This window comes from Colossoma macropomum, unplaced genomic scaffold (assembly GCF_904425465.1).
Source record: "Colossoma macropomum unplaced genomic scaffold, Colossoma_macropomum, whole genome shotgun sequence".
NCBI lineage: Eukaryota > Metazoa > Chordata > Actinopteri > Characiformes > Serrasalmidae > Colossoma > Colossoma macropomum.
The window spans coordinates 12141955-12169460 of NW_023494793.1; the positions used below are offsets into that span (position 1 = coordinate 12141955).

The following is a 27506-nucleotide window of genomic DNA, read 5'->3' on the forward strand; positions in this document are numbered from 1 at the left end:
TAACATTAAAATCCTTGTTTCTGTACTTATTGTCCATTTTATCAGCTCCACTTACTATATAGGTGCACTTTGTAGTTCTATAATTACAGACTGTAGTCCATCTGTTTCTCTGCATACTTTGTTGGCCCTCTTTCACCCTGTTCTTTAGTAGTCCGGACCCCCCACGGGACCACCGCAGAGCAGGTATTATTTGGGTGGCGGATCATTCTCAGCACTGCAGTGACGCTGATGTGGTGGGGGTGTGGTAGTGTGTGTTGTGCTGGTATGAGTGCGCTGCTGTGTCTGATCCACTCATACCAGCACAACTCAGTGATTGGTATATATTACAGACTACATTGTCTATATTGTGTAGTTTGTCAGAGGCTGTAAACATGTGGAACAGGACCCAGCAAGACCAATGAAGAAGGGTGTGGCTGTACAATGATTAATGCATCGCAACTGCATGAGGTTGAGAGGGGCAGAACCACAAGACTGTGCTTGTTCTTTAAGCCTCTCTCTCTCTCTCTCTCATTCTCTCTTAATGAGTAATGGGAAAAAATGATGAACATCCACATCAGTTTAGGTATTCCAATGTGTGTACGTAAAATGTCTAAAATAATAAAATACTCTTATTTATTTATTTATTCCCCTGGCTGGTTAGCCCTTAGGCTCCATGTATATGACAGATGTGTGGGATAGACCTCATGAAAACCGGACGAAGGTGGATAGAAATGTAGACAGACAGCAAAAAAGTAAATACTTAGATTTGTATCTGATATCTATACTGCTACTTGCTGCTATGTCTAAGCTCTTTAAGCTGATCTCGGCATGATATCTTGATTCACCTGAAACATATCAATGCTATTGATATGCTTTATCAACAGAACAGATATCACTCTGATTAAAGAGTCTGATTGTAAAATGTTTGAAGTGTTGGATTGGATTAGAAGAAGCTTCTTATATGTATTCTGTCAGCTTATCTGGTATGTAGTACCATCGTTCATCATTTTGACATGGTGGGCCTGAATGATGCTGAAATGACCACAGTTATCTGTGATTAAGAGTTTGGGTTTGGTGGCTCCATTTAGTAAAAGCCTCATAACAGTGAATTTTAGGCAAAGGGCAACGTGGTTTCTTACTAAAAGATCCTGTAATCAGACATATCTCTTACAGCACATTTAGGCTACAATAAACAGACATTTAATATGTTTAACTGAGTGAAATCAGTCAAATCAGAAGGACATATATGGTGACAGAAGGTGCACTCCAACATACTTTTAAAATTACAGAATATAAAATACTGCAACCAATAACGTGTCTTAATAAAATGAATAAGCAATTTCTCCTTTGAAAAAGCACAAAAGTTTAAGAGATTCCATTCATTTACAATACTAATAATTTGCCATAGTAATTTGACATGAAATATTGCCGTTTGAAGTCTGAAATGTCTGAACTTTGCTTCGGAGCTATGAGCTAATTGTTAACATAGATTTCTGTACTCATAAAACAATAAAAAAAAAAACAGGGTTGTTTGACTTACAAAATGAAAATATGTCAAAATTAAATAGATTTACTAAGTTGTTTATTAAACTGATTCATGTAAAGCAGACATTTCAAAGAGAGAAATACATCCCCCAACCCCCTCCCCCATAAAAACAAATTCAGTGAATGCCAAATAAGTAAAAGGGAACTGTTTGAGTTTTGTTCCATCAAACATTATGATCATGAGGTAATAAATTCTGTATACGTTGACTCTATAATTATGTTGTATAATTAAAGGTCTAAGCTAATAGACTATATTTAGAGGCAGGGGGGAAACATGGTAGGTTTTTCAGTGAATCATTGCTTTAAATACAGTTAAAGAGGAATTCCAGTTATTTTGCAAAAATTGCACATAATTAAGTGGTTGGGACGTAAACAAAGTCATTCACAGTGTAGTGATAGGAGCCAGACAACCACCTCTTCTTAAAGCTACCTCATAAAAAGTTATTACATGAAATGATTAGTTTTAAGATGTCTGGCACATTGTTTTATGACAGTTTGGTGATAAGGTTTTGGCTTAAAGTGTATTTTAATCCATTCATGGCGGAGGGATACATGCAAGGCCAAATAGTTCCCAAAGAAAACTTATTTTTTTAAACTGCTATTTTACTGTTCTCAACATTGCATATGAAAGATCAGTGTAGATTCACTGGTGGTGGTTTTAGATAGTATACAAAATGGCTATATTTGTGTTGTAGACATGGTGACCCCTGCTTCCTATCACTACCACTGTAAAGAGTCAATAATTATCCATACAGTGAACCACTTCTTATCCAACCTCTCAGAAAGACTCTTGACATCTTAAGGACTGCATTATTCAGAAATTTTGAACAACTGCTGGCGTTCTCCTTTAAAACAGTAGTGAAACGGAACTGTATAAAGGGATGTTGAGGGGAAAATGAGGCCCTCCCGCCATATTGGAGCCATTAAAAAGAGGGAGGGCTCTTCCAGCGGCTGAGACAGTTCAGTGGTGCGTCAGGCCCTTGTGACCAATGCAGCCATGTTCAGCTAGGAAAGGAAAGGAAAGGGATACGGTCACCACAGCAGATGAACCTTTCTGTAATCGATAAGGCTGGATATAAATTTGTTGACCACTTTCGGAGGGATATTTCACTGCTTGAAAGGCTATAAAAAGCCCCTGAAGACGGTCTACAGCGCTGTCTTTGCTGTGTTGGAAGTGAAGAGGCGGAAGGTGAGGCTCTGTTTCAACGTTAGCCCAGTTTTGTTTTTCTCAGAGGGGGGAAAAGCTGTCAGGCGGCTGGTGCATCGAATTCATCTCTAAATCCAAATCTGTAACGCTACAAGCCTTTTTAGCATCGATTCCTTCTTTTCTGGGACGGTGTTTAACCTAAACAGGCCGTTCGCTGGACGTTATTAAAGGGAGGCTGAAGTCGGCTTCCTATTCGCCAGCTTCGTGTTTGAATGTTCCCGTTCCACCTTAAATGGTGCAGCAGTTACAGTGTAAGTGCTGCACTGTTTAAGGTGGAACGGGAAAATTCGAACGAGAAGCTGACTTGAGCTGTCCTTGTCGACCGGGACGAACAACTTATCGAAACAAAAAAGGCCTTTACTTGTAACACCAGTCCCTTGTCAGGCGTATTTCGCAATAATCATAGATATCCGTTTCATAGTTATCCGTTTAAAGCGTTTATCAGCTTAGAATTGATGTTATTAAATGTGGTGACGTCACATGACTTGGAGATGTGTTTTTTTTGGAAATCGCCTCAGAAGCTAACTAGCTAACCTAACGTTGTTTTTCATGGTTGTACATTTTGAACTGCCCTAATACTAAATCGTGGAGTAACGTTACTCTTTTACAAACCGTCCCAAAATTGTTAAAAAGTGACTAAAAGTCGTTTAACAGTGGACAATTCTGTGTAAATCCGTCTAACAAATAGGCTAGCAGCACGATTTCTCTGTTAGCCAGATAAATTAAAGAGAAATTCCACATATTTTTCAAAACTTCTACTTAGTTCAGTCGTTGAGATGTCAACAAAGTAAGTCAGAGGGGTTTGATGTGAAATACTCCATTCAGGAGATACAGAGTTACTTGGATTTCTTTACAGTGGTGGTGATGCGAACCAGGGGTCGTGATGTCTTAAGTTTTTATATGTAACCTAATGTTAATGGAAATAGTGGTATAACTTTCTTTGGGGACTATTTTGCCCTGTATGTACCGCTCTGACATGAATGGATTTAAAAGAGACATTTTAGGTCAAAGACACTACTATAAAAATATTACAAAACAATGTCTCAGGCAACAGGCAGTGTGTTCATAACCATTTATGTAGCTTTCAGTAGCTTGAACGTTAGAGGGATTAAACATTTGCATGTCTGGTTCCTATCACCACTGTTGTGAACAGTTCTGACTGGGTAAGTTTTTCTACACTAGAGGATTTAACATCATCAAACCACGCTGAATGACTTTGTGTATATCTTAATGATAGAATTATGCAGAACCTTTGACAAACAGGCGGAAGACTGTCAATAAGACGAGAGATAAAAGAGATTCTTGTTGGTCTTCACTTTTGGATAGTTATCCAGCTTTTTATGATTTTGAAACGCATCCTCTCTGTCTTTGAAACCCTGTCAGTGCTGTTTATGTAATGAACATCGTCTCCTCCGCAGATCTTCTCTGGACATCATGGCCTCTCGCAAAAAGGTGCTGCTTAAAGTGATCATCCTCGGGGACTCTGGGTAAGGGTCAATCATTCCTGCCGTGTTTTTTCTCCCTTTCTGACTGACCACTTCCACTTTCAGGAGGAAACGGACTTTGTGGCTTGAGCCAAAGTCGGTAGAAAGGCCTCATTTTAAGGTCGGGAAAGGACTTGGCGCCAGGTTTTGGACTATTTTACTTTCATTTTTACTTTGCTCTTTGACAGCAGTCTCAGGTGTACACTTTGATCTGGCCAGAATACTAGTCTAGCCAGCTGCTGGGGATTTTGCAGTAGGCCTTGAGGAGTTCCCCTTGTTTCCCATGTCTTATTCTTCCATGTGTGGGGTTTAGGTGTGGTTGAAATCATCAGTCTAGTCAATGCCACGAGGTAGGAATGATATTACACAATGATACATCTCCTGCATTGGCCTCAGTGACCGGCAGTGAAAGTTTGAAAGTTGTCATAATGGGACTGGTGGAAATTACATTAAGTTGCTTATCTATTACTTTGGGAGAGTTTTAGCACACAGGTTGAGCACGGCCCAGGCCTAAATCACATTCTCTTTGGGGGGGGGTTCTGTTAACTGAGCCAAGTTATATCCTCTGAAATGCCATGTGACACCATGGTCTGGTAAAGTAAGACAGAGAAACATCTGTGGACCAGATTGGACTACATTCAGATTTTTTCCCCCTCCCTGCTTGTATTGATGTGCAGTACTTCTGCTAAGCTAATTGCTCAGTCATCACTGTTTATTCAGTAGTGATCTATACTTATTAGCAATTTTAATGCTTAGGCTAATTCTAATGCTTGTGGTGTATAATGAGAGCACTGTTTTTGTTTTTTATTTTATTTTTTTTAAGTAGCTGGGCTTCTTTTGAAAAACAGTCTGTTTGATATAGGATAGAGACATGCAGGGATAGGTTATGTGAACTGTGTACTGTTGCTAATGTCCTGCTGCAATTTTGATGGCACATTTTTCTTGTTGCAGGGTGGGAAAGACCTCTTTAATGAACCAGTATGTTAATAATAAGTTCAGCAACCAGTATAAGGCCACAATTGGAGCGGACTTCTTGACCAAAGAGGTTATGGTTGACGACAGGCTTGTCACCATGCAGGTTCGTCTTTATCTCTTTACAAATGACTAACTAAAGTCACAAAATCCTTAAATGATAATGTAGAATATTGATTTTCTGAAATCTTCTCACTTGAATAAGCTTGACTACACGATAAAAAAAATCATTTTTTTCTACATTGTGTGTGTATAAAGTGTAATCACAATTAATCATATTACTTTTGTGAACTTAATTGTGATAAATCATATTTGTCTTATTTGCTCAAATCTGACCCTGATTTTTTTTCCTTTCTAATTCATTTTAAAAGTGGCACATTTTTTTTTATAGCTATGTGAGTGGGAATAATAGGCTTAATCAGAATTTATTTATAACTGTTAATAATTCATGAACGTTTTCATCACGTGAATGCAGAACCTGAAAGTGAAGCCCATGTGATTTAAATAGAGTGCAGTTACCAGTTTTCATTAGCGACGTCCAGTGAGAGTAACAGTGACTGCATGTTCAACCAATGAGTGTGTGTATATTGTATATATCTTGTATACACTGAATGGTTCCGACTGCTTCTCGGTTGTATACCTCTCGCTCTCATAATGCTATATTACATCTTGTTTCGAGAGAAGCTGTGGCTTTCCACTTTGCTGTCGCTTTTGTTAGTTTGCTGCTCATTGATTTATTCCACCAGCACTGTCCAGCATAGTCTGCTGAAGGTGTCCTCCGGCGCTAACGTTACTGATTACTGGTATTGCCGCCTCAGCGCTGTGTTTCACTTACGTTAGACTCGGTGTACTTCAGTGATAAACAAATCACCATGGCAGTAACTGGAAACAATTTTGGTTTTATCAACTTCTTGCCATTTCAAAGCTGAATTTGAATGAGAGCTACAGCTGCAAAGTCCTAGCAACAGCATGGCAGCTAGCTGTGCTTCAGGCTGGACGTAGGGATTGGTCAAAGGGCCAAAATAGGAAAGTGTGTGAACATGACGGTACTGTAACGTTGCCTGTAGTAGTCCACACATTTGCAATCCTTTTCACTCAAACAGATTTGGTACAGGTCTTATCCCTGGTGTCACTACCAGCAGAAAATGTTGGGTTGGATATTGAAGAGGGGAAATAAACAGATTCTGATCCAATTCTATAACAAATCTAACCTGAAATATTACAGAAGTGCTTGCTCATTATAATGTGAAGTGAAGTAAAACAGGTCACGTGATAGCAGTGACTATATGTAGAGTAACATCAGCTTATAAACCGGAAGTAGTTGGCTATCGATGAATTTGCAGTTTTACGAAAGCTAATTTTAAAGCTTAAGTAGTTTTTAAAGAATAAAATATAGTAATATATAAATCGAATACTCAAATACTCAAGATTTCAGTGTTAGAAAAGAAAAAAGTGGTGTTGTGCCGTCTAAATTGAGTTACTAGCTGCAACTGAAATGGTTGTAGCTTGTTTATTATCTAGGTGCAAGTTTTTCTGATAGAAGCTACAGCATAAGTATCACATAGTTGAACAGTTTTCATATCTACAGTGAACATAGAGAATTAAAAATATTTATTTATTTTTATTTTATATATACATTTTTAAATACACCTTCAGTAAAGCATCTTTCAGTCAACTTTATGTGCAGAAGCCAAGTCAGCTTGGTATAGGGCCTTTAAGTAAGGCTGAGATGACACTTTGTTGGAAGGATGATGTAATAACCTTAGTCATGTTTGGTTTGCAAATATTCACCCAAAGAGGCATTTCTGTTCTTCATTCTTTGGTGTTGCAAGACAAACAATATTGTGAGTGCTTGTTTATAAAGAACAGTGCTGTTTGCAATCTTGATTGGTTTATTACGTCTTATCTTAAGAGGACTGGAGATGCAGTCATCTCCCGACTGAAAGGCACTGTGTGAGTGAGTGAGTGGACCTTACTCTCTCTAATCAGCAGCAACCGACTGCTCTAATGTGACTGCCTGCATACGGCCCATTAGTGTTCAGTAAGCAGAGTCAAACATCGTCAGCGTCATGGTTGATCCTGTCTGGCTGGTCTGCTGTGATGGCATTAATGTTCATGTGATATGTCATGGAGATTCATGCCAAGCAACTTCCTGATAAGTTCCCAGTCGCGTGTTGTGCTACAGATTGCTGATTTTGGGTTTTCCTGCAAACCGCAAGATTCACCAACTTGTGCGATCGGTGGGTAGAGTTTCTAAAGGGAAGCGCTCAGTTCATCTCAAGTGTTGTTTTTGTCCTGTAGTGTTGTTTTTTCCATAGTAACTATGGGACTCATTCACCACTCAAGTTCTTTTTAAATTTGTTCTTGATAAAGGCTCTAAGAAAAACTCTGCGTCAGATTCATGACGTGTTCTTAAACTGCAGAATTGTTCACACCTTTGTGCTCTTGAGTGTGTGTAGATTCTGTTCTTACCTAAGAACAAACCCCAAATAAGAAAACACTGGTGAATGTCTGAATCTTGAAAACTATGTAGGCAAGTTTTAAGAAGAAACAACTTCTTGAGAGCGTTTATTTTTTTTTATTATTATTTATTTTTTTTACAGCTTCCTACAAGTCTATGAAATTGCAAAATAATAGCATCTTACTATAGTTTTTTGTATAATCTTTTTCTGAAGAATCAAGTGAAATTGTACCTGGTTCTCTGTTGACAGATTTGGGACACAGCAGGGCAGGAGCGTTTCCAGTCTCTGGGCGTGGCGTTCTACAGAGGAGCGGACTGCTGCGTGCTGGTGTACGACGTCACTGCCCCAAACACGTTCAAGACTCTGGACAGCTGGAGGGACGAGTTCCTGATCCAGGCCAGCCCCCGCGACCCTGAGAACTTCCCCTTTGTGGTGCTCGGCAACAAGATCGACTTGGAGAACAGACAGGTCGGTTTTGCGCTCCAGACTGTGGGACTGTTTTCAGGGAAATTTATTTATTTATTTTTTAAATCATTCTGCCAAACTTTTTGTTGATCCTTTTTGTTTTGAGCAGGTTACAACAAAGCGAGCTCAGGCATGGTGTCAAAGCAAGAACAATATTCCCTATTTTGAGACCAGTGCCAAAGAAGCTATCAACGTGGACCAGGCTTTCCAGACCATCGCTCGCAATGCACTCAAACAGGTACAGGCCTTTTCAGCACATTTGATTTTGAAAAGAGTGCCAAGTAATCTGCTAGTTGCGGTGCTCTCAATGTGTCCCAAACTAAAGATGTAAATGATTAATCAGTTGGTTTAAAAGGAAAAAAAAATAATTTCATTTCCAGTTCCTCGGTTCCGGTTCCTCCCTCCTATTCAAATAGGCGGGTTTGTGATTTAAGTTGAAAATTGTGTGCACCCTCACGCATTTAATTTTTGCATTGTGTGCATGAGGGTGCATTCCCTTCTTGCTGCTGCTGTACTTAGTCGTACTATGGAAAAAGAACACCAGCTCCCCATAATGAGTTAGTAAAACATTGTGTTAAATTAGTATTTTATTTATACTGGTTACTACATTGTTCTTTCAGTGAGCTCTGTGCAAATCTTTTAAAGACCCTGGTCAAATTTCACATTTCACCATGGTAAGAAAAGGCTGTGAATCTCTGTTCCGCCCTCATTGTTAATTGTAGTGGCTTTCTGCGACTACAGCATCAACAGATTTATTTATGGTTATCGCAGCGCTTAGAGGCCTTAGTATCTCTGTATCAGATCATCGTAGGCTTATGAGCATTAGCATTAGCTCATAACACTCCATTCAATAATTATGTCTGAACACCTGGAAAAAAACTGATGGCAGATGCCACACTTAAAACACCTTGATTCAAATGCAGTGTTAATGATGTATGTTGTGTAATCTGCAGATTTCACAGGAATTAATCAATAGTGTTCAACCCTCATTGTATTCTCATATCTAGGAGTCTGAAGTGGAGCCATACGATTTCCCTGACCAGATCAAACTAAGAGATGATAGACCTGCCTCCTCTAGCGATGGTTGCAACTGCTGAAGGAGAGAAAGCTAAACGGCGAGGGGCCGAAAGGAGGGAGAGATGGCAGTGATCCAGTAGAGGCCGAACCGTTACAAAGACGCCAACCACCTCCCCAGCCCCCCCCCCTTGCCCGCCATGTTCGTCTTCTCCTTTAAGACCTCCAGGGTATGAAATGCCACGTGACAGCGTCCCTCTCTTTCCACACCCCAAGGAACACGTGGCATAGTAAAACTGTCCGAGGAAACGGGAGAGAACAACTTCTTTCCTCCAGCATAGCATTACTTTTAAAACTACAACTCCCAGTATCACTACTATGCGTCAAAGACTGTCACTGCGCCCACTTTCTTTGTGCAATTTTCTTCTTTCAAAACGATCTTTCTTGTCTGCCAAATCATTGTGCCTTTCATTCTGCATCATGCTTTCTATAAGGCCATTCAAACACCCTGTGTTTATGTATTTCTATATTCTGGTCATGCATTCCCTACTGTATAAATTGCACCACTGATAAAGGTGTCAAACCCATCTGTATTTGCATGTCATCAATATATGAATGAGCGATCATCTGTCATATCCAATGGAGGATATATACAGTCTTAATCTAAACCTTTTTTGTTAATGATTTTATTCAAGTGCTTGAACTTGCTTAATATTGTCTCAAAATGTCTGCTGTAAATGGTGTCGACTAACAAAATAGTAGCCACAACCACAGTGTGTTACAGTGCACACTATTTGGCACATCTTGAGCCTGTTAGGATCAGCTGTTAATTACATATTCATTGTTTTAGTCAGTATCAACTCATCTATACCCAGTTTTAGGAAAACGATCATGGAAGCCAAACATACAGTTGCTTGGCTCACAAATTCATTCTTTTCCAGCAACTGCTGTTAGGCTGGACAAGCTTTACAAGCGTGGCAGAAATCCAATTCAACCTAATGAGAAGTTGTAGTTCAAAATTAAGTATGTTAAAATTTCAAATGACCTTTATTGTGTATTTCAGCGAAAGGACATTCTATCAGGTTATGTCATAAGTCGTTTTTTGGTTATCTAACATGCTTCAACAACAGTCAGTTTTCCTACTTACTATCCTGTACATTTACACAGGCAGCTTTTGTTACTGTGTTTTTTAAACTGATATGTAAATTACCTCTTTTCTGGTTGGCTGTTCTGTATTGTGCCTCAAAAAAAAAACAAAAAAACAGTATGGGCTGAAACACTCCTTATAACTTCAGTCTGAATTGGGCTGGTCTAAACTGCTGCAGGCTGAAAAGATGGATAGGTTAGCTTTTCATTTTCATAACTTCACAAAAAGTATGAGCTGTTTTTGCAGCTGAGTGTCTGTAGATTGAAGTTTTGGTTTTCCTATATATAGGTTGGTTTAAAACCCAGTTTTATGTAGCTACTCTGCATATGGAGGGTCTGATAGGAATAATTAAGGTATTTCAACGAACACCCAAGTTCTATGATTTCTCATTAGGTTGACATTGATTTTGCCAACTTTCTGTAAAGCTCGTCAAACCTATCAAGATTTGCTACGAAGGAACAAGTTCATGTTGGATCAATTGTCATACAAGAAAGGGTTCAATGGGTTCAGTAAACGTAGAAGCACAGAGTTCTAGATACATCCAAGTGTCCTCATTCATAGCCTTTGTTTTCATGTTTTGATTTTGCCTTTTTTGTACATTTACATGTTGTACTTGTATTAATATATACACACAGACCTTATTCCAGAGAACTTCAGTTTTATATGCCAGGATGAGGAACAAATGGTTTAAACAGTTTTGCCAATAGAAACTGAATAGGTGTCCTTGGCCAATTACACCATTGTAACTTGTTAGTGTAACCTTCCAAACCAAATAGACAAATAAAGCTAAGGATACATTCATGACCAGTGTTCATATTTTAATAGTTCCTTTCACAGTTGGAGCCCGATTTTCGAGAAAGAAATTGATTAAGCCAGCCAAGTGAATCTGTTTTGTAGCTTTTAATAATATAAACACAATATTTACAAATAGAGCAGTTGCCCTCATATGGCCGAACACAAATTTTCATACAGGCTAACTGTAATATCTCTGCAGCTTTGTAGAACATTTGATCCGGTGCCTATGAACTGAAGTGAGACTGCTTATCTTGAAAAGCCTCGCTCCCATTTCAAACCAGGTTAATGTGAAGCTGTAGCATGTCAAAAGCTCTGTCTGTAGTGCTGGTGGCCACCTTTATGTGGAAAAATGCTGGCAATCCAAAAGGAAGTACTACAGTTCTGTATGAATCAGAGCAAAAGGCTCTTGGAAGGACAAATAAAAGATGAGCGTGAAAATGGGGCAGGTTTGTGCTGCTCATTATACTTACTTCTCATTACACTGCTCATAAACAAAGGAAGGAAATGCTGTCAATAGACTAATTAGGAATCTTCTGTTAAAATCGAGCTGAACCACTGGCACGCATGGTACCCACAGTAGCCAGCTTTAAAATACGCAGAGGTGGTCTTATGGCTCCCTTCTTCCTAAGTGTCCTTATCGCATACATTCACCCTCAGTTTCCACTCTTCAAACCAAGTAGCAGGTTGGTGTTGTGGCTTTCTCTCAGCTGTTAAAGTGTGCTCTTAGATCTAGCTGGTCTCAGTCCATGTATGAAGTGTCCATTCCCTCTGTCTCGGGGTGCAGCAGACGTCCAGCCAGGCGTTCAATATCGTCTAGACTCAGCTGTCTGAGGGAGCGTTCGTAATCCTGAAGAAGGAGAAAGTGGAAAAATTATAAATCAAAATAATGTCAGTGACTCACCAATGGAGATATAAACTGAATTTGATGACTCGTCACTTCTCACAAAGGCCCAAATTAATCCGGGCTCAAAGTATTTCCTGATAAGAGGTTCACTGCTCCTTAAAGGGGCCACTCATAAACCTAGTGAGGTGTTAGGTGGCAAAAAATGAAGTATGACTATTTTACATTTTCCAGCCTCTCTTTATCCCTTAAAATTAAACAGGCTGTTTTCGTTGCTATGTGTTTAAAGCACAGGGTTCGTTTTCCATGGGGAGGTGGGCAATGCCAGTTTACCACAGGATGTCTGTAATGTTTATAACTGACTAGAAATCTCAGTATAAATGACAGAAACAGGAGTGGTTACTTGATTTATGTGGCAACTTTGCTCCAGAAAAGGAGCAGAAAATGTTTGTTTACACTAGTTATTTACTTTGCTGTCTAAAGTCAATGCAGTCCATCACTGGCATTGCCATTGGGAATTCCCAGCTAATGGTCAACTTCACCGCATAAAATCAAGCCACATAATATCAAATTTTTTTCTATAATTTTTACACATTGAGTTGTACATGTGAGACAGGAAAGTAACGTTACCTATCGACTTGATTTTAGCCACAGAGAACACCAGTAAATCGCTACTGTCGGAAGAAAACCTCGTATCTCCATTTTTGTCATTTTTCAGTTTTTGACGTAATTTGAAAATGCCTGTTGCCCTTTACATTGTGTGTAAATTTCTTGATGAATGGAGCATTGACTTACATTCAAAGTAAAGTAGGTTTTTTCCTTCTCCTGTAAAGTTATCATTTTGGAGATATAAGGTTTTCTTCCGTTAACAGCGAAATGCTCAAGAGCCTCCATACTTAAGAAACTTTTTTTCTACAGAATACGATAGCATTTTTATCAAGGCGTTTCACACTGGATCAACATAACTTGAGGTTATTTCTACTGCTTGTTTTATGGAAGGTAAAGGCTCTGGAATCTTTACTGAAGTGGAAGTGCACAGTCGGTAAAAATGTCTGGCATGGCACATGTGGTTGGGTCTAACATCACTGAGAAATGCCAGTAATAATGACATAACCCCACCTCCTCGTGTAAAACGAATCCAGTCCCAACAGGGCTAAAAACAAATATATGTAAATAAACACTGTTCTGACTGGCTTCCTGATTTTGACACCACAACCACGATGAATGGAAAAACAGGCTATTTTGCAGTGTGGGTTTCATATCTGGACTATTCATCTAAGGACCAGATTTTTTAAAACTATTTTTACCTGGGGAGCCAATAATTACAGAGCTAACTGTAGCTGTGTGCACAGTGGAGGTCACTTCTGATTGCAATGAATCAAAGTATTACCAAAAAAAAAAGGCAAGGGAAATTTGGTTATCTATGACATTTGCCCCTTTAAAAAGTGCAAATGGGTGAGAAAAGCACAGACTGGGCAAAAGCGAGTTCCAGAAAGTTACCTTAATGAGCTGTTCCTGCACTCTGGCTGCATCTGCTGGACTGAAGTGTTTGGCCAGAACGGTGGACAGTAACTGCCATACCCCACTGCCACTGCTTCCATCACTGTTGGTGGCGCTGCTGCTACTACTACTACTACCACTACTGCTACTGCAGACCGCTGCGCCACTGCTTCTATCTCCCGCCGGACGTACCACCAGGTTCAGCTTGGCTTCTGGGCCAATGGAATAATCACTCAATCTGTATTCATCTGAAAACACAACAAGAAACCTATAGTGAGAGACAATCTTTAACTAATATGAAATATGTTGACCAAACGAAGCCATAAGCCTTGAGTTTAACAGTAATGCCAGTGAGCAGAACACATTAAGATAAAAAGACTGGATAGAAAGCCAGCTGCTTGACGCCGGTTTGAAAACAAAAATTAAATATACACAGTTTCCTCATTCCCCCAAATGCAGTCAATCAGCCGAGACATGTAGTCAAAAGTTTCAAAGTTTCCTTCTGTGGTTTTGCACTGGACCTGAAAGGCTAAGGTAGCTTACACGTAATGGAAGCTTATAGCCACCAGTTTAGCACTGTACAAACTTCAGCCACATGCCTCAAACTGCCTCACGTTAAGTACCGTCAAACACATTTTCTTATGTGGTTTCTGACACTGTATGACATGTATGATATCTATTATGGACGTTATTAATGCTTCGAGACAGCTGTTCCTACTGTCTTTAACTATGGAACCAACTTCTTTACAGTTTGGTTTAGGACGGTATTTTGGTGGGTACAAGCTTTCAATATTTGTTAGCCTCACAGCTTTAGTGAAAAACTAAAAAAGCAAACTTTACACACCAAACGTGTCTTAGCTGATCGACTACATTTGGGGTTAGGGGTAAATTGTGTACATTTTATCTTTGGCAGAACCAACAGCCATCTTAGATTCAGGCCTACCTGCAAGCGCTTTTCCTTTGTAGAGCAATCGCTGCTGATTTGGCGGTATGTTGAGGCGTTCAAATACTAACTCTTTTACTGTTGACACCTTCTCGTTTTCTGCAACCTGTTGACCAATGACAAAATGGCAGTGAAATTCATTCAGTCATCGCTAGCCAGCATATTTACTGTGCAAGTATATACATTACATCATGGTGCAAAATATAGGTTGTCCGGGACCCTAATTAACCTCTTGGACCCCCTGAATGTCTCAAAATCAAAATTCTTGGGGGTCCCTGAAAAATAAACTTATGATGTAATGCTAAAACCAGACACTCAAATACAGACTGAGGGAAAGGTGATTGCTTAGCCTTCTTCAACCATGAATGGCGAACTCTGTTCAATATTCTTAATGAACTAGACATGCAGCACTAATCTGCCTCAGGGTGGCGCTGCAGCATATTGGTTCACTCAGTTGGTCCTTCATAGTCTAACAACTATGCTTGGCATAACTCTGAAAAACTTTACAATATGCCACAGCATATTTGTAAGTCTGAAAACTTGCCTAATTTCCCAAGATATTGGTTGAAAGGGTGAATTGTTACTCATCTCCCAAATTGAGGAAAAAGAGTGTAAGATCCCAATTAATGTATGGAAGAGCGCATTACCAAACTAGAAAAGAGCGATTCTAAATGAAGAATTTTTTTAATGTTTTGCTGCTGTTAAAGCTAGCAACAGTGCTGCTATGGCAAGTAGGTTAGCAGCTAGCCGATGCTGTAGTAGCCAGCCAACATGGGATCCACAAATACCAGGGAGTACTTTGAACACTGCTCTACAGGCATTAGTAGCCACCTAGAGCCACATCCCAATATGACCAATAGCTTGTGCTTACCAATGAAAACACTTTCTAGCACAAAGTAAGAAGCGCAGTACTACTTTCCAGCAATATTTGTTCTACATAAAAATGTAGAGCAGGGGTGCACAACTCCGGTCCGGGACGGCCGGTGTCCAGCACAGTTTGGAGGTTCCCCTGTTCCTCAAACATACCCACTTAACCTGGCAATTAACAGACAAGTGTAATCAGTTGCGTTGGAGCAGGGATATCACCGAACTGTGCTGGACCAGAGTAATGCACCCTTGATGTAGAGGCTTCTTTCAACCTGCCTAAACTGGTGGTACTAACTAATTGAGGTTTGATCAACACATAGATTGGTTCTCTCTGTCCGTCTCTCTAGATCAACCCAGGAACCAAACCCATACCCTCCACACCTCCAGTAAAGGGAGGAACTCAAACAGTTCTCTCTGGGGATCATGCTAAAGAAACCAGGGCTCCACTACACACCTAAAAAGATGGTTCTTCAAGGGTTCTTTAGTAAAGACTATTGTTCTATTTAGATCCATGAGCTGCTTAATGCTTAAATGGGTCTCTGCATGCTGAAACTGTTCTTCAGGTTGATGGAGAATATGTTGTATGTGGTTCTATACAGAACCTTTTTGTAAATGGTTCCACATAGCACCAAACGGCTCTACAGTTACAAGCCTGATATTGTTACAGTAGAGAAACCCTTTTGGGTGGTGAACAGACCCCTTTTCAAAAAATACAACACATTCAACATCCATCCATGATGAAATGGTTCTATACAGAACTCATGGTTCCAACTTGAACCACTACGTGTATTAAACAACCTTTGAAGTACCATCTTTTTTTTTTTAACTGTGCAGGAACCAAACCCAGGTCGTCCTCCACCAGTAAAAGGAAGAACTCAGCAGTTCTTTCTGATGGGATCAGAACTAAGACAACCGGGGCTTCACCAGGGTAACATGAGTGAAAATCAGACTTAACACATAAAACAAAGAAGGTTCTAAAATTTAGGACGACAAAAAAAAGTTATTCAGTAAGGAAGTAACACTAATTTGCACACCTTACATTTACCGTTACGTTCACGGCTGTTTAGTCCCGTATGTTACTGTACAGTTCAGTGTCTACGCTAAATATTTACGCCAATGGCGCTGCTAGCATGGCCCACTGAAACACTCTAAAACCCTAACTATAAAGGTCAACTCAACGGCCAACAAGGGCCATTACCTGACCTTCAACGGACTGAAACTCTTCAACTCAGGAGTGTTAAGTTGGAGAGCAATGCTAACCCGAACCCGAACTGGCTCGTTAGCTACGCCGCTAGCCGGCTAAGGACACGAACAACGTAGGTTAGCTAAAGCATCGAGAAAAGCTTTACGGAACCATTCCTTTTAAAAAAGCACGACAGCCCGAGCTCACCTGTACGCTACATTCTTTCCCCTGGAGCGGTTTAACAGTAAGAATCATCTTGACATTTGTTTTAAAAAATAACCCGAAATAAAGAAATGTATTAAACAGGACCAAATTCTTCAACGTTAGCGTCTAAACGCTGCTGCTTGCGGAGGTGACGTCACGTGCCGTAACTGCAACCGAGCCGCGGTGCACATCCGCTTAGCAAGCGGCTGCGTTCCTTAGAGCTAAGACTCTCGAGCACCGTACACTGTCTAGAACATTGTAGTAAAAGCACCACCTAGTACTGATACTAACAGGAACACTAGCTCGCATATTCTACTAAGAACGCTAACAGTCCATACGAATGAGATCACATCCTACCAGGAGCAAGAGCTAAAGCTACATCCTAGCTAATGAGAATGCTATCTAGCACATTCTAACGTAATAAGGCCACTGGCTAACACATTCTAATACACTATCTAGTACATATGAACGAAAACACCGGCGAGCACGTTCTAACAAGAACACTAGCAATCAAATTCTTATAATGTGCTAACTTACTAGCTAGCTTCAGTTTCAGAACATGTTAGCTGGTGTTTTTATTGAAATGTGCTAATGATATTATCTAACACGTTCTAGCGTAAGAAGATCACTGGCTAACGCATTCTAGTACACTATCTAGTACATATGAATGAGAATACTAGTGTGCACATTCTGATAAGAACACTAGAAATCACATTCTCATAATGTGCTAAGATACCTTACCAGTTAGCTACTGTACCAGAACATGTTAGCTACTTGGTGTTTTAAATAAAATATGCTAATGATAATATTATCTAATACATTCTAAGGTAATAAGAACACTGGCTAACACATTCTAGTACCCTAGCTAGTGAATATGAATGAGAATACTGGCGAGCACATTCTGATAAGAACACTAGCAATCACATTCTCATAACCTTTCTAGCTAGCTACTGTATCAGAACATGTTAGCTAGCTAATGTTTTTATTAAAATGTGCAAATTATAATATTATCTAATACATAAGAACACTGGCTAACACATTCTATTACACTAGCTAGTACTTAGTATTAATGAGCTAGCTAGTGTACTAGATGATTTATTTCTAGCTTGCTAGCTAGTGTAATAAAACACAAGGTAGTACAACTAGCACATTCTAATAACAACATAAACTAGTAGGTACTAATTAGAAGTCAGTACATACTAATAAGACCCCAACGCTAAAACATTTTAATAAAAACAACCTTAATCATTCTAATAAGAACATTAGCTAGAATTTCTATGTAAGGATGCCATAGCAAACCTTAGTTTGCTAGTACTCAGTACAGATGAAATGTTGTGTATATTGGAACACTAACATTATTATTGATTCCATTGAGAACACTGGTGAGTGTTGTTTGCGAGTTCTCAGTGCATGTTAAAACTGCTTCAGGTGGAAAGTACCTCAACATTATACTGTTTTACTTTCACTTCAGGACATGCAGCAAAGGCAGCTCACGAACTGGCTAGTTTGTTGGCCATTACTTTATTGGATGAATTACACAGCAAATATAGGGTGGTACATTTCAAATAGCCAAACAAAGCTAATTCAGTTTTTTAAATGTTATTAAAAACTGGGAAACATATTGCAGCGTGTTTAAAATGTTCTGCATGTTAATATTGGAGTATTAGTGACAACTCTCTTTGTGCACAACATGACTTGTACGTCAGCTGTGTCTTCTATAATAGCACTGAATGCTGACGTTAAACTCCACCTAAAATCCAACCTTTTTTACCTTGTAAAATTCTTGTTTTTCTGTAGTCTTCCACATCTTGTTGTGAACTCTTTTTGCCCGCCTGTGATTTTTGATTATGTCACTGTGCTTCAGTGGGCGGGGAAAAAGCATCAATCAATATTATTGTTTCTCCTCCCCCTCCCATCACCCTCATAAAGTATTGAGAAAAAACACTCAGCTAGCTCAGGGATCCTCCCTTATACTGCATTAAAGTAAGAAAGGAAAATGCATTATGATTCCTGATTTGTGTTCATCTTCAACAAAATCTGTTGCACAGTAGCATTTGCAGCCCTGCAATTCAAATTATGGCCATTTGATGCCTTCGCCCTAATGGCAACCACATTAAGGATAGTAGCTAGCGTTTTATGTGCCAAGTAGGTGCCCTGATCAGAACATGAATACATATATTAAAGCACTGAACTGCATGAAATCCACATTACTTCAAGGCTTTCTTGGTGCTTCCGAGTAACGTTTACAGATCATAGGATAAATACAGCAGTAAATGTATGTAGAATTGCAAAGCAGGTTTCATGATTGCACCAGCAGACCTTGTGATTATATGCTACATAGATATATACATCATATATTGTCTAGTTCAGGCCATCTTTGTTTGACGTTATCTTAAAATCATTACCTTAACTGTTCGGTGTAAGGTTGCCACCTCAGCCCTGTAAAATTTCTGGACACTATCAGTGGCCCAATTTTCTTGCAGGATAGTCCAGAGAAATCCTGGATGGGTGGCAACCCTACATGTGTCATAAACCCGTTAACTGCTTGTGAATATTAAATACTAGTCAATCTCAGTGCAGGAGGCCAGATTTGTCAGAATAACAGTAAGGAAGAAAATAAATAAATAAACAAGCAAATAAATAAATACAACACTAGGTTTGGGGAAGGGGAATAAATTTATTTAAAGACAAAAGTCATTTTCTTACAAGTATTATTAGGAAAAATCAAAACAAAAACACACAAAGAATCCTAAAACTTTTCGTTACGGTTCATAAATGTGACAGAGCAAATATGAAAAAGGTAGGTGAAAGTAAAATTTACATTTAGAAAACCTCCGTTGCCAGTGGCTAAAAACCAAGACAAACAGCTAAGTATGTAATTTTCCAGAAAAGGCAAACTGTCTGTATCATTTGAAAGTGTTTAGCCAGAAGCTAAAAAGTAAATGGTAAAATGTAATTGTGCATGATTATACAAAGTTACAGAACAACATGATAGAGTGGATGACAGATGTATGGATTAAAGTTATTGTCAAAATGTTGGTATCTCCAGGTATCGCCAGTAGATAAGGCATAATAAAAACAAAATTATCCAAATGGAATCTGTGGGGCAAGAAAAAAAGAATCAATGTATTACTGATCTTCTTTGTAAAATGAAGTATAGAGTACTGAATGAAACACAACATGTAAAAAAGTGTTTTTTTCAATTTCAATTTCGCTATGAAAAGTGTCACTGAAACTATAACTGTAGTATAATGTAACAAGCACCTACCAAGACTCCAGCTGTTTACATGTCTGGCTCTGCAAGAAAAGAAAGCAAAAACATGTTCAAAGTTCACTTCAACTAAAATATCTCGAAGATTTCATATTCAAAATAACATCAACTACAACAAAACTCTGACCAGCACTCCGCTTAACACAGGCTTCACACAGCATTCTTACCCCAGCTGTACTTATTTTGTTTGCCCATGTGCTGGACCTCGCAGGCGTAGGTCTCTCCAGAAACGGGTTTGAAGGCTGCACTCTTGGTCAGATGGAACTGCCAGCCCTGCTCGAAGGCCAGGTCAGTCTGCTTGGTGTCCATGATTTCCACGCCATTCTTCAGCAACTTGATGGTGATGTCTGGGGGATGGAAGCCACTAACGTGGCAGATCAGCACATTATCCTTCCCATATTCTCCAGGGTTACGGCTGTAAACCTGGACTTTTGGTGAAGCTGGGGATTAAAACATACACGTGAATAAACAACGAGAACCTTCAGGGGAAAGCAGCATGCCAAACAACCTGTTTTGTGAGAGCGAAGGCGGCAGCCAGAAAACTGCGGCCATGCTGTATGATCATTGTTAGTGCCGTATCTAATTTACCAAAGATTTTTGAGGAACTGCTGTTTTTTTTTTTTAGGATCTTTAGAACATTTCTTTACATTTTAACTTGATTTGATTTATTTATTTTCACTCTTGAATGTTAAGTTAAGGACTTAAAACACTTACTGCTGCTTCCAAAAATCAAGAAAAACGGTAAAATTAGAAGACTGACTCTGTAAAGCCGTTTTTCAGCACAAATATGTTGTTTTTCCTTGATATCTACGTTACGCTGGTTCTCGAGACAAAGACACTTCCTTGAACCTAAAGTGAAAGTAAACTGGTGGGGGGATTTCCACAAACAATAAAGGCCTCGGCTGTACAGAAACAGAAAAAGGCTTAAAACAAGGCATTCGCGTTAATAAAAAACGCTATCTGAGGAAGATACGCTTATAATGATTACATTTTTCAGGTTCTACGCCAATTTTAAAACCATTTCCTGTTTTCGTTTAGCTCGGTCAAGTCAAAGCAGCTTCAAAACAATTTTAGAGGTTAGACTTTACCAGTCATTAGCAACAACGAACTAAATATGGCTTTTAAAATGACGTTTAAAATTAGATACTATGTTAACTAACTTACATTTAGGCGGTAAATGGTACCACACAACACAGTAAGAGGCCCGAATGGCGTCAAAAAATAGCTTCGTAATTAACGTTAGCTGAGTTACTTACAGACTTTGGCGAAGGAACTGGCGCTCAGGACGGCGAGCACGACAAAAGAAAGCAGCAGATGCATTTTCCCGCTGAGTGCTAAGTTAACCAGTTGTTACGGACAAATAAATTCGGCGTTTAAGCAGGTTTTATCGGAGCTGCTCCAAAAAGCCTCCTCACTCCTCCTCAGCAGACGGTAGGTCTAAAGCGAAAGTGCCAAACGCGCCTCATAACACCGCCGCAAGCTCCGCCCTGCTCTGCTTTTTTTAGCCAATCAGAAATCCAGATTTCTTGTCACTAGGCGAAAGTTGCATCTCGACGTTGTGCTGGACTGCTGCTGTGTATCAGCTGAAAAACACGAGGAACTGCCTCAGTGCTGGATTTAAGGCTGCGTTTTACAGATCTAGACGAGAGTTTATATCATAAAGCTGCTGTTATTGTGGACAGGCAGCTAATTCCTACTGAAATAAAAAACAGTGAAGTTCTATGGTATCTGATATGTTTTTCATACAATACATAAAAAGTAAGTAAAATAGGGAGAATACACAGTATGACTAACTAAAATATACTGGAGGTAGCCTATTTTGTCCCAAATGCAGTGGGGATCATTCATAAAGTGTGGGATTGCTATAACGTTTTGTTTAGGTACCTTTTTTAGTTTCTGCCTTCGTGTGAGACCTTAGGTGATTGTATGCTTTGCTCTGTATGTTTTGTGCCTTGTGATCCATATGTTAAGCCTTTAACAAGCCATGGGCCTGCCAGTGGGTCTGCCAAGTATTATTGCACACTTCTATAACCTAAGAATAGCTCTATTAGTTTGCACTTAAGTCCCTGCAGTTACTGAATAATAAGCCTTAGTATAAAATAAACCTGGAAATGTTCAGGGGGTGATGCCTTGGGTAGCCAAAGACAAATGAACTCATATGTCAGTGGCTCTATCCATCCATCTATCTATGTATCTATATATATGTGCGTGTGTGTGTGTGTATATATATATATGTATGCTCTAAAATCACGCATATTGATGTTTGGAGGATCTCTTGAAATAAAATTATCTTTATGTTAACTTAAAATGAAAGGTAAGAGTGTTTTTGCCTTCTCTTGTAAAGTTACTATTTTGGAGATATTTGTATAGATACTATATATATATATATTTCTACATATCTTACAATACAATACAATACACCAACGTTAGAGCAGGGAAACACTAAGTAGTCCAGTTCAGGGGAATTCCAATTCTGCAAAGCTAGTAAAGGACAACTTACACTATGGCCAGTCCAGGAATATTGTGATATGCTACCACACGGAAGCCATAAAATAGCATCTGCAATAGTTGTAGGGAAGACTTGAAGATTAATTACCAAAATGATTTCAGGTACAAGAGAGCCCACCACCACCACCACCACCAAACATGATCAAAACACTGAAAATGTGAAAATGACCATGTAGGAAAAATGTGGTGATTCTGTTCAGTGGGTCTTTGCTACAGGCTCATTGTGCTCTTTTTCTCGATGGACTTTAGAGGTGTGTCGTTAGGTTATTGGCATGATGGATATGTACTTTCAGTTTCTGAACATGCTTGGAAATTTTGTGGCTTGTACTGGTTATTCAAACGTTTCAGTTTGCCTCATTATACTTTATGCACAGCAAGATGGGGCTTCAGATATTAAAGGCACAGTGCGACCAGAATGAAAAGTGTAATCATTGCTACGTGTTGTAAAGATGCCATCTTACATAGCTAAATGTTATGTCTATGACGTATTTTTTTTTGTGTGTGTTTGATTCTCTCTCTCTCCCTCCTAGTATTTCCCTTCTCAGGTGTACCTGCTCTGCACTCAGTCATGTTTCGGAGGACCTCTAACCAATCAGAGGCCTGGTTGGTGCAGTTGGGGGAGGGAACCATATTTTAAGAGAGGCCTTTAAGATGGCTGAAGGGGAGAGGGAGGGAGGGAGGGAGGGAGGAGGGAGGGAGGGAGAGAGAGAGAGAGAGAGAGAGAGAGGGAGGGAGGACTGAGGACTGAGGGAGGACTGATCGAGGACTGATCGAGGACTGATCATGTGTGCTGTGTTTTAGTTTGTGTTTTTAATCTCTTGTGTTGGGGGTGTGTTTGGTATTTTACCGGCGCTTCTTTTAACTTAGTTTGCAAGACTTTGTCTTTTGTGTTAGGAGAAGTGCTTTAGTTGGTATTTTACCTGCACAATTTTAACTTTGATTCAGAAGAGATTGATTGTACCACCTGGGGGTTCAAACAGGTAAGAGGGGCACGCCTATACATTAGTCTACTCTGTCTAGTTCCCTAGATCAGAGGTCAGGCACCGCTACATGTACTTGGTTGCTGGCCAAGGAAGTGTAGAGTAGTTAGCTTTCGTTTTCTTTCTTTTATGTTAGCTAAGTACTTTTTGTTTCAGAGTAGGCAAGCATGGTTAGGTTTTGTTTCATTCTTTTCTTTGGTGCCATCCATCGTTTGACTCTTCCAGTGTGGTTCTAGGTATCATAGCACACCAGTTTTATTGTGGATGGTTTTAATAAAATGGCCTTAAAAGCTCTGTTGGTCTGTTCCTCCAGCTTTTAATCCATCATCACCAGTACAGATTTAAAAACTAGAAAATACCTCTTCTCATCACGCATATTGATGTTTGGAGGATCTCTTGAAAGACTGTACAACCTTAGCTTATGAACAAGTCGCTTCTGTTGTTTGAGTAATCCACTCTGTCCACTGTAATGATGTACAGCTACCTGGCTATCTGAGTATCTTACCTCAGTATGGCTTCTTTTCTCTGGCCGAAAGGGTAAAAACATTTTGGCTGTAATTTTGTGCTGAATAAAGATAGAATCACTGTTTTCTTTATGATTTTTCTGACGACCAAGCTGGGAATTACACTGACGCTAGCTTGGTTGTGTTTATTAGCCTATAGATAATTGCCTAGCAGTCACACTTGGTTGACACCACTGAGATTTAATGATTTTAATGACATATTTACAAAATTCATGCTATAGATGTATGCATGAAAACGTGAATTCTGTCAAACTGCTGAGGTCGAGGGATGCAATCCTGTACTAATATTGCATACCACAACAAATAACATATGAAACACTATATTCTGGAATGACCCTTTTAGGGAAGCTGTTCAAGAAGACTATGTGCCGTCTGCAACACGTAACTACTTCTTGAGTGTGATGCAATTACAGCCCAGATCAGCCTTGTTGTTATCAGTTGTGATAGACAAGTTTTATGACATCTGTCCAACCACCCACTTTCATATGGCATTTGGTGTCCAAAGGAATAATAAAATGTAGACTGGTATTCAGTTATAATTCATAATTTTGTTATTTTACAAGTTAGCAGTTGACTGAGCATGTCATTATGCTAAGTCACTTGTTTTCTTTTGCAACACTTATAACTGGTCGTATAAACGTCCGAGTGATCCGGTCACTACATCTCAGTAACTGATGAGCTAAATCAGGTGTCCAAACGTAGGTAGACTTTACCTTATTAATCAGTTTTGGTCTGGTGTAGCCTTTCGCACACCTACATTCTTAAAAAAGATGGTTCTTCAAAGGTTCTTTAGTAAAGGGAATGGTTCTATTTGAGTTCTATATAGAACCATTTCATGCTTAAATGATTCTTTCTACAAGCTTGACATCATAACAGTAGAAGAACCCTTTTTTAGTGCTATAGAGAACCATTTTCAAATAGGTTCTATATAGAACTATACAACACATTCTCCATCGATCTGCAGAATCATTTAATCATGAAATGGTCCTAATTAGAACTGATGGTTCTAAATATAACCATTCCTTTTGTTAAAGAACCCTTGACGAACCATCTTTTTTTTGACTTGAGGCAGGATTTATTGACTGTGCCACTATGACTTACTTTACTGATTTGATTCTTCACAACTACTCACTTAAGTGAATCAAACTATGCAGGAATCGATTCATTGAAATCGACAGCTCAGCTTCATTGTTTCATACTGTGTTTTTTTTTTTTATCAAGTATCTCCAAATTGGTAAGTTTACAGGAGATGACCAAAACTTTCTTAACTTCTAATGGAAGTTAATGTAAAGACATGATGTATTTTTTTAAAAGTAATTTTGGAGCGTTTCTATAGGTCCATTCATTGTGACAGCCACCATGTTCAAATGGTACAGAAAAATAAACATCAACAAAAAATGGAGATACATGGGTTTTTTGGACAGTGATGACATACTGCACTACGACTACACTGAAAATAGGTTGGCTACCTTATCACGATTGTGACTTTAAATGTAAGTAAGTAAATAAAGTAAGTTTTTATTTATAGAACGCGTTTAAAACAACAGCAGTTGACCAAAGTTCTGTGCATAAAAAGAAATATATAAAATTAATAATAGTAAACAGTATAAATTGAGTAACAGTAAAATACTAAATAGTTTATCCAAAAGAAAATTCATAATTGTCACGCCTCCCTCTGGCTTTGACATTCTCAGAGACTCTATTTCCCAGAAGTCTTTGGGAGATCACATGACCGATGAGCCTCCACAATCCACCAATCACTATTTCCATTCATCTGAGTGCTAACAGAGAACTTGTAGATAGGAGAATTACGAATTTCTCCAATGCTAGAGGGCGCTCCCAAGTAAGTCAAAAATGAATAGGTTAATATGAAGCATTTGAGCAAAACTATAGTTTATAAATGCTTAAAAAAAATTAATATAAAAGATACAATCATTTCCTGAACACTGAATAGCATAAACATTTAACGTTGCTGTTATATTTTTAAGAGCTTTTAAACTCAAGCTGTAAGAGTTTAAAACGTGCCTTATGTACATTCATGACATCAGTGAACGTGACAATGCAACAGCCAATGAGCTGCTCAACTCGCCAGCCAGTCAGCACTCAGTAGCAGTAATGCTAGCGTCCTGCTGCCCAAAACCCGTTTGCTGTAGAGAAAAGGAAATAAATTGGTGAGTCTTCTTTGTTTTAGTGAAATACATCCTTCTACTTTCTAAAATTAATTAAGTGTTAGTGATTAGAAACTATTATAACTTTTTGTTTTTAGCCCTTGAGCTCCATTTACTCCCATGTATTGAGGACGTGGGCGCCCTCTGCTGTTTTGCAGTCATGTTTTTGATATAACAGGGGAAACAGGAAGTGACCAGGCTCCTCATAAATCGGCTCTGGTACTAACCTGTCTCACCTGTTATGTGTGTCATATGACTAGATCTAGGTTAGTATTTAAGCCTGTGCTTTAGTATAGGGTCTTTGTGATGTACTGCTTCTACCTGTAGAGCTACTGAGTGTATCTGTCTGTGATATTGCCTTTGTATTTTCATGAACATAGTTTTGGACTTCCTGACTTTGCCCCTTTTTGTCTTTGCCCTTTTGGATCCGGTTGCCTGATATTGTTTTATGTCATTCTCTGTATTTTGGCCTTTTTGGATTTGACCACCACCTGTTTACCGACTATGAGTATTGTCGAACCCTGTATGAGTAAAGCCTCATTTTCACCACAAGCGTCTGGCTGGTTCTGTCTTGCTATAATAATGATAATAATAAAATGTAATCGTAAAATAAATCATAAAATAAAACGTAACAATATTAATAAAATTAGGGGCGAGGGGTGAAACGGGACTGAGCCTAAAACTGAAGACATGTGGTCCCTTTTTTCTTGGTGCCTATAAGCAGCCCAGCAGCTACGTTCGGTACTACCTGGAGGCGAGGCAACTTATTAGGTCATCTACACAGAGAAATACATTAATGTAGACATGAAGAAATGAAAGCATGAATGACTTTTTCCAAGTCTTGAAATATAAGAAATAGTTTATTTGATAAAATCGATATTTGACAGCGGCTGCAAAGCACTGAACTCAATCTAGCTGAATTCCCATAAAGGCCTCACTTTATTCAGCATTGTGTTTTTGTGTGGATGTAAGAGATTCATTCAAGCTTGGGAATCAGTTCAGAGGAGTCACTTTGAATCACCCTTCATTGCCGCTCGTCCACAGTGAAATAAAATGGCCACTGATCGAAACTTATAATGACTGGAACACAACCAGTTGTTAATATTCTCTGCAAAGCACGGAAATCAATCTGGTTGAATTCCCACAAAGGCCTCACTTTATTTAGATTCAAATTATGAAGAAAGCGGCTGATTCTCAACTGAGTTTCAGGTTGAAGCCATGGTTAAAATGTATGTTAAGGGGGAAATTTATACACTCTTAAAAGAGATGGTTCTTCAAGGGTTCTTTAGTGAAGAAAATGGTTCTATATAATATAGTTCTGTATATCTTACATGATTAAAGGGTTCTTTGCACTGTGAAAGTGTTCCTCAGATTGATGGAGAATGTGCTGTAGACGGTTCTCTATAGAACCATTTTGAAAAGGGTTCTATATAGCGTCTAAAAGGGT

General features: G+C 39.0%; 3 protein-coding genes across 3 annotated transcripts; 1 reads left to right on the forward strand and 2 right to left on the reverse strand.

Moving 5' to 3' along the window:
* The first annotated feature begins 2472 nt into the window (after positions 1–2472).
* rab7b (RAB7b, member RAS oncogene family) lies at positions 2473–9715 on the forward strand. Its single transcript, XM_036578515.1, has 6 exons — positions 2473–2713; positions 4150–4218; positions 5167–5293; positions 7899–8117; positions 8224–8352; positions 9122–9715. The coding sequence occupies exons 2-6, from the start codon at positions 4166–4168 to the stop codon at positions 9209–9211; spliced, it is 618 nt and encodes a 205-aa protein (XP_036434408.1). The 5' UTR covers positions 2473–2713; positions 4150–4165; the 3' UTR covers positions 9212–9715.
* Positions 9716–11156: 1441 nt separating this feature from the next.
* Positions 11157–16785, reverse strand: ubl4a (ubiquitin like 4A). Its single transcript, XM_036578517.1, has 4 exons — positions 16612–16785; positions 14355–14460; positions 13412–13659; positions 11157–11917 (listed from the first exon to the last, which is right to left on the reverse strand). The coding sequence occupies exons 1-4, from the start codon at positions 16657–16659 to the stop codon at positions 11810–11812; spliced, it is 510 nt and encodes a 169-aa protein (XP_036434410.1). The 5' UTR covers positions 16660–16785; the 3' UTR covers positions 11157–11809.
* A 2480-nt stretch (positions 16786–19265) lies between these two features.
* Positions 19266–21334, reverse strand: b2ml (beta-2-microglobulin, like). Its single transcript, XM_036578518.1, has 4 exons — positions 21136–21334; positions 20047–20319; positions 19877–19905; positions 19266–19707 (listed from the first exon to the last, which is right to left on the reverse strand). Exons 1-3 carry the CDS (start codon positions 21197–21199, stop codon positions 19892–19894), a joined length of 351 nt encoding a protein of 116 aa, XP_036434411.1. The 5' UTR covers positions 21200–21334; the 3' UTR covers positions 19266–19707; positions 19877–19891.
* Between the last annotated feature and the right edge of the window lie 6172 nt (positions 21335–27506).

Bases quoted from the DNA above. Each gene is read 5' to 3' on its own strand.
- rab7b (XM_036578515.1), top strand. From the start codon at position 4,166: ATGGCCTCTCGCAAAAAGGTGCTGCTTAAAGTGATCATCCTCGGGGAC. The intron at 4,219-5,166 runs GTAAGGGTCAAT...TTCTTGTTGCAG, and splicing joins ATCATCCTCGGGGACTCTGG to GGTGGGAAAGACCTCTTTAA. The intron at 8,353-9,121 runs GTACAGGCCTTT...TCTCATATCTAG, and splicing joins CTCGCAATGCACTCAAACAG to GAGTCTGAAGTGGAGCCATA.
- ubl4a (XM_036578517.1), bottom strand. From the start codon at position 16,659: ATGATTCTTACTGTTAAACCGCTCCAGGGGAAAGAATGTAGCGTACAG. The intron at 14,461-16,611 runs GTGAGCTCGGGC...ATTGGTCAACAG, and splicing joins GGAAAGAATGTAGCGTACAG to GTTGCAGAAAACGAGAAGGT. The intron at 13,660-14,354 runs GTAGGCCTGAAT...TTGTGTTTTCAG, and splicing joins CAAAGGAAAAGCGCTTGCAG to ATGAATACAGATTGAGTGAT.
- b2ml (XM_036578518.1), bottom strand. From the start codon at position 21,199: ATGCATCTGCTGCTTTCTTTTGTCGTGCTCGCCGTCCTGAGCGCCAGT. The intron at 20,320-21,135 runs GTAAGTAACTCA...TTTAATCCCCAG, and splicing joins CAGTTCCTTCGCCAAAGTCT to CTTCACCAAAAGTCCAGGTT.